At 49.6% G+C, this 14,361-nt stretch overlaps 2 protein-coding genes across 5 annotated transcripts in view; both read left to right on the plus strand.

The window, feature by feature from the left end:
- The window catches only part of TMEM33 (transmembrane protein 33), a 38,430-nt gene extending 34,700 nt beyond the window's left edge, over positions 1-3,730 (plus strand). Inside the window, exon 8 of the mRNA XM_077847867.1 lies at positions 3,534-3,730. Coding sequence (XP_077703993.1) covers positions 3,534-3,636 — 103 coding nt within the window. The 3' untranslated portion in view covers positions 3,637-3,730. The remainder of the gene's footprint in view (positions 1-3,533) is intronic.
- Positions 3,731-10,883: 7,153 nt separating this feature from the next.
- Positions 10,884-14,361, plus strand: part of SLC30A9 (solute carrier family 30 member 9) — an 80,766-nt gene continuing 77,288 nt past the window's right edge. For 2 of the 4 annotated variants that reach the window (XM_077847869.1, XM_077847871.1), the window contains exon 1: positions 10,885-11,062. In XM_077847869.1, the coding sequence (XP_077703995.1) occupies positions 10,969-11,062 (94 nt within the window). In that variant the 5' untranslated portion in view covers positions 10,885-10,968. Of the gene's footprint in view, positions 11,063-14,361 lie in introns of all 4 variants that reach the window. The other 2 variants (XM_077847870.1, XM_077847868.1) reach the window with 2 other exon arrangements.

Below are 14,361 nucleotides of genomic sequence, written 5' to 3' on the forward strand. Positions count from 1 at the left end.
CGCTGACTTTGGCCCAGGGTCTGATCCTGGAGACCCAGGATCGAGGCCCACGTGGGGCTCCCTGCATGGAGCCTGCTTCTCCCTCTGCCTGTGTCTCTGTCTCTCTGTCTCTGTCTCTGTCTCTCTCTCTCTCATGAATAAATAAGTAAAATCTTTGAAAAAAAAAAAAATTCCAGGGCATCAGGCCGGCTCAGTCGGGAGAGCTTGCAACTCTTGATCTTGGGGTCATGGGTTTGAGCCCCACGGTGGGTGTAGAGATCACTAAAAAAAAAGAAAAACGAAACAAAAAGCAAAACAACAAAAAAACCCCAAACAACAAAAGAACAAGCTTAAAAAAGAATTTCATTAAAAAAAAATTCCATGTCAGGAGGCCTGAATTTAGATAGAAACCTGATGTTTAATCGAGAATTTGCTTGTTTGTAGTTCTTCTATTTTATAAACTATTGCCCAAACTGCCCCAGCGTGGTTGGCGGTCGTTCAGCTGTTGGGCACAGTCACAGGCACATGGTGGCGGAGCGGCGGGGCCGAGCCCCAGGCCCTAGCAAGAGCCCTGTGCCGGGAGGGCGCCTGGGGCTGGGCGGCAGCTTGGGTGCAGAGTTTGCTTCCAACAGCAGCTGGTAAACCGTGTCTTTCCGGGTGTGCTTTCCTCCCCCGGTTTTGTTGGGAGCTTGGTCACCTGCACAGCTGGCGGCTGCACGTCTGATGGGTGACGAGCTGCCCGCCAGCGCGGCCTCTTGGCCAGACGGTGGTGGCGGTGGTGGCCGGCCCGGGACGTGGGAGCAGGTCACCGGGAGGGCGCAGTACCGGCCACCGAGCACCTCCTCTGTCGCGGCCGCCCTATCCCGCCACTGGGTCAGGGCAGCCTGCGGCCCGGCCCAGCTCAACGACATTAGCTTCCAGGGCTCGTCTTGACCCCATTTAACCACTGTCCCCACAAACTTCCTCTTTGTGTTTTTTTTTTTATCGTTTGCAAGTGTGACACAGGAGGGACTCTGCTGCATTATTAGAGGTTTAAGTTTAGAAGTCACTGTCCTGACCGCCCCGTTTAGTGGCTGAAACAACGCGCGGCAGAGGCCACACTGCAGGTTAATGAATAGTGATTTCTGTCCTCTGGCCTCTGCACTTCATTCGCCCCAGCCGCGTGGGGTTAGTAATTGTGTTTTTGACACTTTCTGAATGTTTTGAGCTTTTTAAAACATATTTTTGCTGCTTATTTTTTTTATTTCCTCCTTCGTTTAGTTCTTTTCCGTTTACTAAGTTCTTCCATTAGCTCCAGTTCCTTGAACGGTCGGTCTCCTGCCCTTTGTGGTCTCTTTCTAAGTATGAAGAAGAGTGTGAAATGCTTCGGTGGCTTCATTCCTCATTGTAAATAAGCCTGAGCCCCGGTCCATTTTGTTTATCGTTTTATGGGCACAGTTTAGGCCTCAGCCCTCCAAGCGGTGAGGAGACCTTGTTCCATCTTGTTTCCACCTTGTTACAAAGCGAGCTTTGGCTTCTCTTCCCCAAAGTCTGCTCCTTCCTAACCAGGAGACAGGGCAGGGGCTGGATTCTTTTCTTCCTTTCTCAGTTTCTCCATAGCTGCTGTGTGCAGATGTGGCTTAGCCAAAATACAAGAATTGGCTCAGTTCAACCTTTTTTTTTTTTTTAATGGCTAAAAAGTAACAGGGTATTCTTAGAACGAGGAAATAGTGCAAAATTTCACAAAAATCAGAGGGAGAGGGAATCCCTGGGTGGCGCAGTGGTTTAGCGCCTGCCTTTGGCCCAGGGCGTGATCCTGGAGTCCTAGGATCGAGTCCCGCGTCGGGCTCCCTGCATGGAACCTGCTTCTCCCTCTGCCTCTGTCTCTGCTTCTTTCTCTCTGTGTCGTTCATGAATAAATAAATAAAATCTTTTAAAAAAAAATCAGAGAGAGAGAGACTGATGCCAGACAGAGGCACTTTCACCAAGCTACCCGAAGACAAGGGCTGTTGGCCGTGTTAGGAGAAGGGGTAGCAGAGCTGGGAGGAACAAAGGAGCATAAGGAAGCACGTCCATGCTACTGAAATATTTGGTGGAAGGTGGGTTCACGAGAGGCTGGGAATAAAAAAAACAAGACTCTGGCCCTGTTTATCTTTTTACCTTCCTATCCCCCTTGAGTAGATATTTGAGGCAAGAAGATAAATACTGGCTCACGTTTATCCCTCTGATTCCCAGCAGCGATGCCGAAGTGGGGAAGTGGCTTCAGACATGGATGGAACTGGCACATGGTCAGGCCAGAGGGGCAGGGCTACGAGGTCACTTATGGAGAAACAGGAGGAGGAATCTTTAAAAAAAAAGAGGGGGGGGGGATCCCTGGGTGGCTCAGCGGTTTAGTGCCTGCCTTCGGCCCAGGGCGTGATCCTGGAGTCCCGGGATCGAGTCCTGCGTCGGGCTCCATGCATGGGGCCTGCTTCTCCCTCTGCCTGGGTCTCTGCCTCTCTCTCTCCTCTGTGTCTTTCATGAAAAAATAAATAAAATGTTTAAAAAAAAATCAGGAGGAGGTGGTGGATGAAGAGATTAAGGGGAATGCTGGAGGCCGAGCATATAGATCCCTAGGAGAGAGGGAAAGGATTCTGGAGGCTGAGTGAGCCTCTGGGGGATGGAGCTCAAAGCTGTGCAACATTTAAGGGGAAATACTTATTTCTCCTAGAAGAGCTGCGTATATGTTTATCAAGAGGGAAGGAGAGCTGATTAGAAAAGAAATAAAAGTGGATTGAGAGCTGTCTCTGTGGGTTGACAGTCGTTAGGGATTTTATAGCCGTAACCGTAGCTCGCTCTCTCTCTGAAGGGGCCTAGGGACTAAAGGAGAGTGAAAACATTTATGTAGTTTCTACGGTTTGCACGTGTTAGTTTGAGAATCTCAACTCCAGAGGCGTAAGCATGAAGTTTTCCTGTTTTCTACACTTGGTACTTGTCAAACTTCATTGTTTTCAGGTAACAGCCTCCCTGGTTACTAATACTTTAATTCCATGTACTGAGATTTCCTATTCTTTTAAAACATTAATCTCAGGTGTCTGGGTGGCTCAGTCGGTTGAGTGTCCGACTCTTGGTTTTGGCTCAGGTCGTGATTTGGGGGTCATGGGATTGAGCCCCATGTAGGGCTTCATGCTCCGCAGGGAGTCTGCTTCTCTCCCTCTTCTCCCCGCACCCCCCCACCAACTTTGCTCTCTCTCTCAAATAAATAAATCTTTAAAAAAGCATTAATCTCATATGTCATTTAAAAACACGCACACCCCTCCGGGGTAGAGTCGACTGGACCCATGGCTCAAGCTCACTCTCCACACGCCATTCTCTTCCACGTACTTGCTCTTCTGATGGTGGAGTCAGGAGCTCGATCTCAAACGCGTGAATGTGGTAAAGTTGCTGTCCCCTTTCTTTCTTTCTTTCTTTTTTTTTTTTTTTTATAAATTGTTTATTGGTGTTCAATTTGCCAACTGGGTGACAGGCACTGAGGTGGGCACTTGACGGGATGAGCACTGGGTGTTATTCTATATGTTGCTGTCCCCTTTCTGCAGGTCATTGTGTCTTATCCAGCTACTTGTCAGTGAGGACACATGGGGATTCCCAACAGACCCAACTGAGGAGAACTGCAATCCCAAGCAGCTTCCTATGCTTTGATCGTTCTTTGCAAGATGCGCTGTATCCATCAGCCGACTGCTGGTTGCAGGGCTGAAGTATGTTCACCTGATACATGCATACCGATTGCCTTGTGTTTCGGTGTTCTGCGACAAGTCTACAGGTGTCAGTCTCATTTATTCTCCGCGATCCCAACTTGAGGTCTGCAGGATCAGTCAGGATGCACAGTCTCTGCTCCCTATGCCGTCTTCCCTCAGGGCTTACCATGTCCTCCGTAATTCACGGCACTGGGATAGGCCAGCAAACTTGGCAGTTAAGCAAACATCCAAATGGGGATGGGGTCTTGAAGACACTCCAAAACTTTGCAAGTACCATGGCAGGAGTACAAGTTTTTCAAAATAGAACACAAAAGATACTCTCAGTGAAATAAGTTGGTAGTTTAGACAAATTGATAATTTAACATTAAGAACTTCCTTTCTGGGGATCCCTGGGTGGCGCAGCGGTTTGGCCCAGGCCTGATCCTGGAGTCCCGGGATCGAGTCCCGCGTCGGGCTCCCGGCGTGGAGCCTGCTTCTCCCTCCTCCTGTGTCTCTGTCTCTCTTTCTCTCTCTATGTCTATCATGAATAAATAAGTAAATAAATAAATTATTTTTTTTTAATATTTTATTTATTTATTTATTATTTATGATAGAGAGAGAGAGAGGCAGAGACACAGGCAGAGGGAGAAGCAGGCTCCATGCACCGGGAGCCCGACGTGGGATTCGATCCCGGGTCTCCAGGATTGCGCCCTGGGCCAAAGGCAGGCGCCAAACCACTGCGCCACCCAGGGATCCCTAAGTAAATAAATAAATTAAAAAAAGAGTTAAAAGAACTTCCTTTCTTTCCCTAAAAGATACCACTAAAAAATGGTAAGACGTCTCACCAAGTGGAAGGTGGTATTCATAAAACATATATCCAACAAGAGACCTGTTTCCAGAATACACATATTGGTAAGAATCCTGCAAATCAATACGAAAGGCACAAAGTGAAAGAAAGGTGGGCAGTAAGGGTCTTGAATAGGATATGAAAAGGATATATCCGAATGGCCAGTATGTACTGGAAAAGGTATCCGGCTTCATTTATCACCAAGGAAGTGGAAATTGAGTAGGCTCCATGCCTGCCCGATGTGGGGCTTGAACTCATGACCCTGAGATCAAGAGCCACATGCTTTACTGACTGAGCCAGCCAGGAACCCCTAGGAAGTGGAAATTAAAGCCTTAATTTCGTGCCACTCCATACCTACCGTGAGGTTAAAAAAAAGCTAGCAGCACGTGTCGGTACAGTCGCGAGGGAGCAGGACTCCGACACACCGCGTCGGGAGTGTGTATGTTGGTGCAGCTGCTGTGGGAAACTGCGGTACCCGCTAACGCTGGGGGTCTGCGTGCTGGGGGCGGCCTCTGTCCATGCGACAGCCCCCCACCCCCACCCCGGGCTGCGGTAAGCTGTGGTAAGTGGCTCCAAACTGAAACTACCCAGATGCTGGTCTGCAGTGAAAGGGGTACATTGTGGGATCTGTACGAGTCCCACGAACATAGCCGGTAAGGAAGTGACTCTTTCGCATGAGCCATCTAGGAAGGACTCAGCGCACAGTTCACGCACATCAAGTCCCAGAACAGGGAAGGCCAGTCGACGTGCTCAGGAGCAGGAACCTGCGACCTCGAGGGGCGGGAGGGTGGTGGCTGGAGGAGGAGCTTCTGGTTTCCCCAGCTGTAATGCTTGTAATGCCCGGATCGCTGGCGTCTAAGGACCAGGGCCACATGGTGGCAGATGCGTGTATATAGAAGTTCACCTAGGAAGTTCCCCCCCAACTTACAAAGTGAATTGCAGAAGGGGTTACTCTTGGGGAAGTGAAGATGGATAAGGCAGCTGGGACCCAGGAAGATGGTCGTCATCGGAGAACTCGTTTTTTTTATTTCTGGATGGAAGCGGCAAAGAGTGTACCTGTCGAATGCAGGTGCGGATACTATATAGTTATTTCACATAATAATTGTGATCGAGGAACAAGAGAAAACCCATCAGAACAAGCAACCTCTGCCTCTCCCCAGTGCACCCCATGCTCACACACACGGATTTGGAGTCAGAGGACCCGTGTCTGATTCCGTGTTCTATCCAGCCCGTCCTGGCCAAGAGGTCTTGGGAAAACCACTCAACAGCTGACAAGTGGACAGGAGGATTAGCTCGGACACTGCATCAGCTTCACTTTTCAGTTTCTTTTTCTTTCTTTCTTTTCTTTCTTCCTTTCTTTCTTTCATAGATTTTATTTATTTTTTCATTAGAGACACAGAGAGAGAGAGGCAGAGACCCAGGCAGAGGGAGAAGCAGGCTCCCTGTGGGGAGCCCAACGCAGGACTCGATCCCGGGTCCCTGGGGTCACGCCCCGGGCGGAAGGCAGTGCTAAACTGCTGAGCCCCCCTGGCTGCCCCTCGTTTGCCTGCATACGCAAAATCTATCTGGGCTGCCCCACCTTGCTTCCGACCGTGCCCGCAGTGCAGCACGCACTGACCCTCTTGTCACTGACCCTCTTGTCGTGGCCGGAAGGTCTCCCTTGTATCCACGTGTAAGCCACTTCCTTTTTAAGTGCTTAGGTGGGCAAGCTCCCTCCGCCCCCCCATCCTGCATGCAGAAGGCAGCCTGGCACCCACAAATATACGCGCTCAAAATTAGTGCTCTTAGTATCCCTCATGATAGCACCACTCACTTTATCTTGCAATGCACCATCGGAGTCAATTTTCCAAATAAATGGCCAAATTTGTCCCATGATCGGAATCCCTATGTTCCCAAAGTAATAGCCAAGGTGAAACCAAGCTCAATTACAGAAGCAAATTCCTGAAAGGTGTAGGAACTTCTTCAGAGTTCATGGAAAGCCTTGCAGGTGTGGTGCCTGCTAATAATCAAATGACCCTTGGCTCCTTCCGCCTTCTATTTCCAGCTCTCTGACCTAACCATTATCTATATTTAGGCATCTATTTGTATCACAAATCCTTATGAAACTCTGTTTTTTTGAAATGCAATGTCAATGTCATGTTGATCTACATTAAAAAATCTAGGGCCACCCTCTCTTGACCTACATTTCAGGAAACGAAAGACAATGTTGTCATTCAAATCTTTGGAAAGACCTTGTATTTTCTTCCGAAGGATAAAATCCACAGACTTAGAAAGTGAAGTGTGGTGGTTAAAAGCAAGATCCCTGCCTTAGTTTCCTCATCTGTAACTTGGTTAGGCGTCATGAATGAGATACTGCACATAGAGGGTGTGGCAATAAGTAAATAATATTATTACCGATAATACCATTTTAAAGTAAACTGAACCCCAAACATGGGGCTTAAAGTCACAACGCCAGGATCAAGAGTCCCACGCTCTGCGACTGCCCATAACAACATCACTATTTGAAATTACGTGTTTATTTTTAAATTTTCGGTCTCCTCTTATAGAAAATAAGCTCCACGATATTGGAATTTTACCCACTGAGTACACATAGGCAGCTGCTGAGTGTGTCTGAAATGGAGCAGCAAGGCAAAATCTCTTGGGAAGGATGGGATTTCTCAAAGATTTTAGGGTCAAAGGAAATTCTCCTGAGGAACTCTAAAACCGACATTGCCTCAATTTTCAGCACTTGGGGAAATTCTGGACTGTCCAGCAGGACAGGTACGTATATAATGACGATATGGCTTTACACACTAAGACAGCTGCGGTGTTTTCATCCAAGTCCATGGCGACCTTATTATCTGATAGAGCATCATTAGGGTTAAACGAGGTAACACAGCGTGATCCGCTTTATTCCTCAAATTTATTTGGCACGTCAAGGCTTCTGGAGGTTTTATCAAAATGAATACAGTATCCACGTTAAGAAACCAGGGGCTACTTTAGGAATCCAGAGCACGTAAGTACTGTAGTGAAGGTTAGTGGATATCAACGTAGAATTAGAGCTAAGCTTCTTTGTATTTTATTTTTCTTTGTATTTTATATTACAGAGTTGAATTTCTGTTAAGATCTATTTACAAGGAAGAGATTAAGAACTTTCCTGTAATTCAGACATTTAAGTAATCTTGAGGTTATGAATATTTATGGCACATTTTAAAATGTCCACTTAATTTTTTTAAGAGAAGGAAGGGAAATAAGTGGTGAGTTTATTTTTAATATTTTTAAAGATTAAACAAATTTATTTATTCATGAGACAGAGAGAGGCAGACGTATAGGGAGAGGGAGGACCAGGTTCCCTCCAGGGAGCCAGATGCAGGACTTGAACCGTGGACCCTGGGATTGTTAACCACTGAAATGCTCAACCACTGAGCCACCCAGGTGCCCCTTATTTTATTTTTTATTTTTATTTATTTATTTAATAATTTTATTTATTTATTCATGAGAGAGAGAGAGAGAGAGAGGGCAGACTCCATGCAGGGAGCCCGATGTGGGACTCGATCCAGGACTTCAGGATCATGCTGTGGCCGAAGGCAGGCACCAAACGGCTGAGCCACCCAGGGATCCCCTATTTTATTTTCTAAAAGAGATTTTATTTATTTGAGAGAGAGGGAGAGAGAGCGCTGCAGAACAGGGGGAGCAGCAGAGGGGCAGGGCTGCAGGTGGGGCTCCACCCCAACCACGCAGAGATCAGGACTTCAGCTGAAATCCAGAGGGAGACGCTTAGCTGACTCAGCCACCCAGGTGCCCTGACCATTTAGTATTTTAACCTGTGTTATTCGTAGAGGTTAAATTTGTTTACCATTCTTATAATTTCATCACTATGATGTCACTAACCTGGTGATCTCCATCAGCATAAAAGACTGTTGACTCAAAATTAGGAGCATGCTAATTTATTTCCTTCTGAAATAGCTATTGTGTAGTGGCACAGTTAAGCTGCTCAGATTTATTTCAAAACAAGCCACCGGGTTGGCCTGGGGGGCTCGGTTGGTTGCGCGTCTGCCTTCGGCTCAGGGGTGATCCCGGGGTCCTGGGGTCGAGCCCCGTGTCAGGCTCCTTGCTCTGCAGGGCATCTGCTTCTCCCTCGACCTTCCCCTTCACATGTGCTCGATCTCTCAAATAAATAAATAAAATCTTAAAAAAAAAAAGAAAAAAGAAAAACAAAAACCCACCATGCATTCCGCTGAGTGTATTTACCCCTTTGGAGCAGCGATGGATATAGCCTGAGATTCCAGCATCCGGATGCTTATTTTTTATTCTGAGGGGCAGAAAATCCAAGGATAAATACATGGATGATTTCAAACAGTGATAAGCGTTATCGGAGAGCAGCACCACCACCAGCGTGCGGTGCACAGCCAGGCAGGTCCGGGTTGCGCTGTCGCCTGCCTGCGCTCAGCCCCGTGTGAGCCCCAGGACCCGGGGCCCCCGCCCAATGCAGACCCTGGGCACCAGACCCCTTCCTCCCCACTTTCTTCCCAACTTCCTCCCCACCTTCCTCCCCATCCTTCCTCCCCCTTCCTCCCCATCCTTCCTCCCACCTTCCTCCCCATCCTTCCTCCCACCTTCCTCCCCATCCTTCCTCTCCCTCCTTCCTCCCCACCGTCCTCCCCACCTTCTTCCCACCTTCCTCCCCATCCTTCCTCCCACCTTCCTCCCCATCCTTCCTCCCCATCCTTCCTCTCCCTCCTTCCTCCCCATCCTTCCTCTCCTTCCTTCCTTCCCACCGTCCTCCCCACCTTCCTCCCACCTTCCTCCCCATCCTTCCTCCCCATCCTTCCTCTCCCTCCTTCCTCCCACCTTCCTCCCCATCCTTCCTCTCCTTCCTTCCTCCCACCGTCCTCCCCACCTTCCTCCCACCTTCCTCCCACCTTCCTCCCCATCCTTCCTCCCACCTTCCTCCCCATCCCTCCTCCCACCTTCCTCCCCATCCTTCCTCCCACCTTCCTCCCCACCTTCTCCCACCTTCCTCCCCATCCTTCCTCCCCACCTTCCTCCCACCTTCCTCCCCATCCTTCCTCCCACCTTCCTCCCCATCCTTCCTCCCACCTTCCTCCCCATCCTTCCTCCCACCTTCCTCCCCACCTTCCTCCCCACCTTCCTCCCCATCCTTCCTCCCACCTTCCTCCCCACCTTCCTCCACCTTCCTCCCCATCCTTCCTCCCACCTTCCTCCCCATCCTTCCTCCCACCTTCCTCCCCATCCTTCCTCCCACCTTCCTCCCCACCTTCCTCCCACCTTCCTCCCCATCCTTCCTCCCACCTTCCTCCCCATCCTTCCTCCCACCTTCCTCCCCATCCTTCCTCCCACTTCCTCCCCACCTTCCTCCCCATCCTTCCTCCCACCTTCCTCCCCATCCTTCCTCCCACCTTCCTCCCCACCTTCCTCCCACCTTCCTCCCCATCCTTCCTCCCACCTTCCTCCCCATCCTTCCTCCCACCTTCCTCCCCATCCTTCCTCCCACCTTCCTCCCCACCTTCCTCCCACCTTCCTCCCCATCCTTCCTCCCACCTTCCTCCCCATCCTTCCTCCCACCTTCCTCCCCATCCTTCCTCCCACTTTCCTCCCCACCTTCCTCCCCATCCTTCCTCCCACCTTCCTCCCCATCCTTCCTCCCACCTTCCTCCCCATCCTTCCTCCCACTTTCCTCCCCACCTTCCTCCCCATCCTTCCTCCCACCTTCCTCCCCATCCTTCCTCCCACTTTCCTCCCCACCTTCCTCCCCACCTTCCTCCCCACCTTCCTCCCACCTTCCTCCCCACCTTCCTCCCACCTTCCTCCCCACCTTCCTCCCACCTTCCTCCCCATCCTTCCTCCCACCTTCCTCCCCATCCTTCCTCCCACTTTCCTCCCCACCTTCCTCCCACCTTCCTCCCCATCTTCCTCCCCATCCTTCCTCCCCATCCTTCCTCCCCATCCTTCCTCCCCATCTTCCTCCCCATCCTTCCTCCCACCTTCCTCCCACCTCTCGCAGGGGGGCTCAGCAAGCAGCCAGGAGGCGGCAGACGCGGGGAGAAGCTGTCCCTTCCCCCAGAGCTTCCGGCTGCCCAGGTGCGAACAGCCTGGAGGACGAATTCCCAGCGACGCGCAGAGCTACAGGTGCGGGGCTCAGACGAGAGGGCGGAACCAAGCCGGGCTGGCCCCGCCCCCGCTCTGGCCCCGCCCCCGCTCTGGCCCCGCCCCGTCATCGGCCCCGCCCCGCGGAGACCCGGCCGCTCGAGTCGCGCTCCGCGTCCCTGCGTCACTTCCGCCGCCTGCGCGCCGGCGCCCATAAACGGAGTTATTGCTTCCGGGTCGCGGAGGCCGCCCGCGGCGGCGCAGGCGAGAGCGTCGGTGGGCGCCGGTCTATGGAGTCCGCGGGGCCGCGCGGGTCGCGGAGGCAGGAGGCGGCGTCCGGCTGGGGGCCCGCGGGCCGCGACGATGTTGCCGGGCTTGGCCGCCGCCGCCGCGGCCCGCGGCTGTAGCTGGTCGTCCGTGTGCCGGCTCCGTCTGCGCGGCTGCCGCGAACGCCCGGGTGAGTGTCCGCGCGTCGGCCGCTCCCGCCGCCCTCCCCGACCCCGGAACCCCGGCGAGTCCCGGGCGGGCGGCGTCCTGAGCGGCCGCCGAGGGGCCGAGGGGCCGAGGGACGCAGCGTGCGCGGCGCGGGGCCCTCCCTCCGGCCTCACTGAGCGGCTCCCGGTGCCGGGCCCCCGCCCCCCTCTCTTCCCCTTCGCGGACCGCCCGGCCCCGGTTCCCGTATTCCCAGCTTCCTTAAGTTTCCTAAAAAGATGGAGAGAGGGAGGGAGGGAGGGATGGATGGGAGGAAGGAAGGGTTGGGATAGAGGGACGGAGGGTTGGGAGGGAGGGGAGGATGGGATGGAGGGAGGGAGGGAGGGAAGGAGGGAGGAATGGGGGTAGGGAGGGAGGGAAGGAGGGAGGGAGGGAGAGAGAGATGGGATGGGATGGGAGGGATGGAGGGATGGGACACCACTCACCGTTTATGAATCATCCTTAAGTATGAGGACGTGACGCTCCGAGAGCCCCTGAGTGACCCTGGCTTTGGGTCCTGCAGCCGCAGAGCTAACTTCAGTTCCACGAACAGTCTTTTAGGTGAAAACCTGTGTCCCGGAGCTGTAACCCCAAAAATGGTGCTTGATGAGGGTTTTTATCCCTCTCCTTCACTACTTTTTTTTTTTTTTAATGATCTTACTTATTTGTTAACAAGACACAAAGAGAGAGGCAAAGACCCAGGCAGAGGGAGGAGCAGGCTCCATGCAGGGAGCCCGATGTGGGACTCCATCCCAGGACCCTGGGTCATGCCCTGGGCTGAAGGCAGGCACTCAACCGCTGAGCCACCCAGGGATCCCCCACTACTGTGTTTTTTTTGTTTTTTTTGTTTTTGGACTCAAATTTAAGTTGCCCCACGGTTTCCAAAATAGCCTTGAGCCTGTTTCCAGTGGGCTTACCTACGTTAATGCTGTAGCTCAGCATCCTGCAGTTTGACTCGTGGAGAACTGAGGGAAGAACACAGAACCAAATCCACCCCTGGTCTAATTCCTCAGATTCTTGAGCATGCAGACTCTGTACAGGAATGTTTCCCAGAAACTCACGTTTGAAAAAAAAAAATCGGTAGCGTGTTTGTGGCCTGGCGTTAGAAGTTAGAGCTTGTAGTCCCAGAGCTTCAGGTGTACAGGTAACGTAGGCCACAGCGATGCCTGTGCTGTGCAGACGATTCGGAATATATTAGTATCTTTAATTTGCAGTAAATGTAAAGATTGGCTCTTAAAATTTCAGCAGGGTTACTTTTAACATCGTGTTCTGGGGGCTTTTTAGTGGGGACAGAAAAGTTGACTTTTTCTGTATTGGTAGTATAGCTGGTTCTCTTAGGAGCAAAATGAATCTTCTGATTATACCGTACTCCAGAATCCCCAAGTAAACCTTCTAGTGTAGTTGATTCGATTGACCAAGCAATTTTGGCATTTTACACTTAAATTAGGTGTATTGGCTAAGCTGCCTTCTAAGTTGGTAGAAGGGACTTGAAGTAGTGAAATTTGTAATTCCTGTTCTCTGTAGCTGTCCTCATGCTGAAAATTAAGTGCTCTTTGTGTTGCTCTTCTGTGAACCACAGATAGTAAGTACCTATTGCTTCAGTCAGAATGACTTTGCAGAGTTCTTTGGAATGTTTATCAGAAAATTAAAAACGTGTTTTCACACTGAGCAGATAGTAGGTTTTAAAAATAACCTTCTTTGTGAAAATTTAGTTCCAATAATAACTGAAACGTTTTTTTTTTTTTTAAATTTTTATTTATTTATGATATATAGAGAGAGAGGCAGAGAGAGAGAGGCAGAGACACACAGGCAGAGGGAGAAGCAGGCTCCATGCACCAGGAGCCCGATGTGGGATTTGATCCCGGGTCTCCAGGATCACACCCTGGGCCAAAGGCAGGCGCCAAACCGCTGCGCCACCCAGGGATCCCCCCGAAACAGTTTTTATTTTTATTTTTTATTTTATTTATTTATTTATTTTTTTCTGAAACAGTTTTTAAAAGGGCGGTCATCGTGCTCACTTCCGCAGCACATATGCTAAAAGGGCGGTCATTATGGTAAAATTTAAAAAAACATTTAGAAAAATGGTACTATTTAAATCAAACGCATGTAAGAAAGAAGAAAAGGACATTTGAAGAACTTTGGGGAAAAAAATCTAAAAACATGTTTTTCTTTGTCAAGAAATAAAATTTATGCTTCTAAAATTCCTGTATTCTAAAATACCACCGGGGGTGGGTAAAATTACAAAGAATAAGCAGAGAAGGAAACCTTAAGGGAAAGAATTGCTTTATCTGCGTACTTAAAAATAAGAAATGCCTATACACCGAAAGCTCAGTTTAAAGGTAAAAAGGAAAATCGTGTTCTAGAGCCACACTATCCAGAAGTAAGATAAGGTGACCCATGTATATATAATCTTGAGTTGTCTGACAGCCATATGTGAAACAGTCAAAACAGATAGTTGATTTTAATGTTTTATTCAATAAATTCAAAATACTACATAATCAAAATTGAGATACTTGCATTATCTTTTTGTACTAAATCTTCGAAGTCTGTGTATTTTACACTTAGCACTTTTTAATAGCCACATTTCAAGTGTTCAGTGAACAGTGACTCCCGTATTGAACAGTGCAGTTATGAAGTTAGTATCCCTAATTTATGAAGAATTTTTACAAACCACTGTATCTTCCAGTAAAAAAAAAAGTGGGTGAAGGAAATGAATGAATTCATAAAGGAGTTCAGGTGGCCAATGAAAATGTAAAAATGTACCATACTTATCAATATGCATAGAAATACAAGTTTAAGGATTTGCTACTCATTGCCTGTCTCACAGGGGCTAAGTTTTTCATGATACCTCCTGCTGAGGGTGCAGGAAAGCAGGAACTCTTGCTATTGATTGGGACATACAGTGTTTTGGAGGTCAGTTATTCTTTTATGAAAAGAAATTCAAAGGTTTATACTTTCTGACCAGTGATTGTACTTTTTTTTTTTTTTTTTAAGATTTTATTTATTTGAGTGAGAGCCTGTCAGCAGTGGTGTGGGGGAGGGAGAGGAGCAAAGGGAGAGGGAGAAGCAGAACTCCCTGCAGAGCCCTAGGTGGGGCTCAGCCCCAGGACCCTGGGAGCAGAAGGCAGACTCTTTAACAGACTAAACTACCCAGGTCCCCCCCATCCACCCCCACCACGTGATTCTATTTAAAGTTCTATAAAGAAATAATCAGGTATTACAATGTGTGCACAAGTTCATTCTTAGTAGTAATGAATTGATAACATAGTCATGCAGAGTTGGAAA

This window comes from Canis aureus, chromosome 14, assembly GCF_053574225.1.
Source record: "Canis aureus isolate CA01 chromosome 14, VMU_Caureus_v.1.0, whole genome shotgun sequence".
Lineage (NCBI taxonomy): Eukaryota > Metazoa > Chordata > Mammalia > Carnivora > Canidae > Canis > Canis aureus.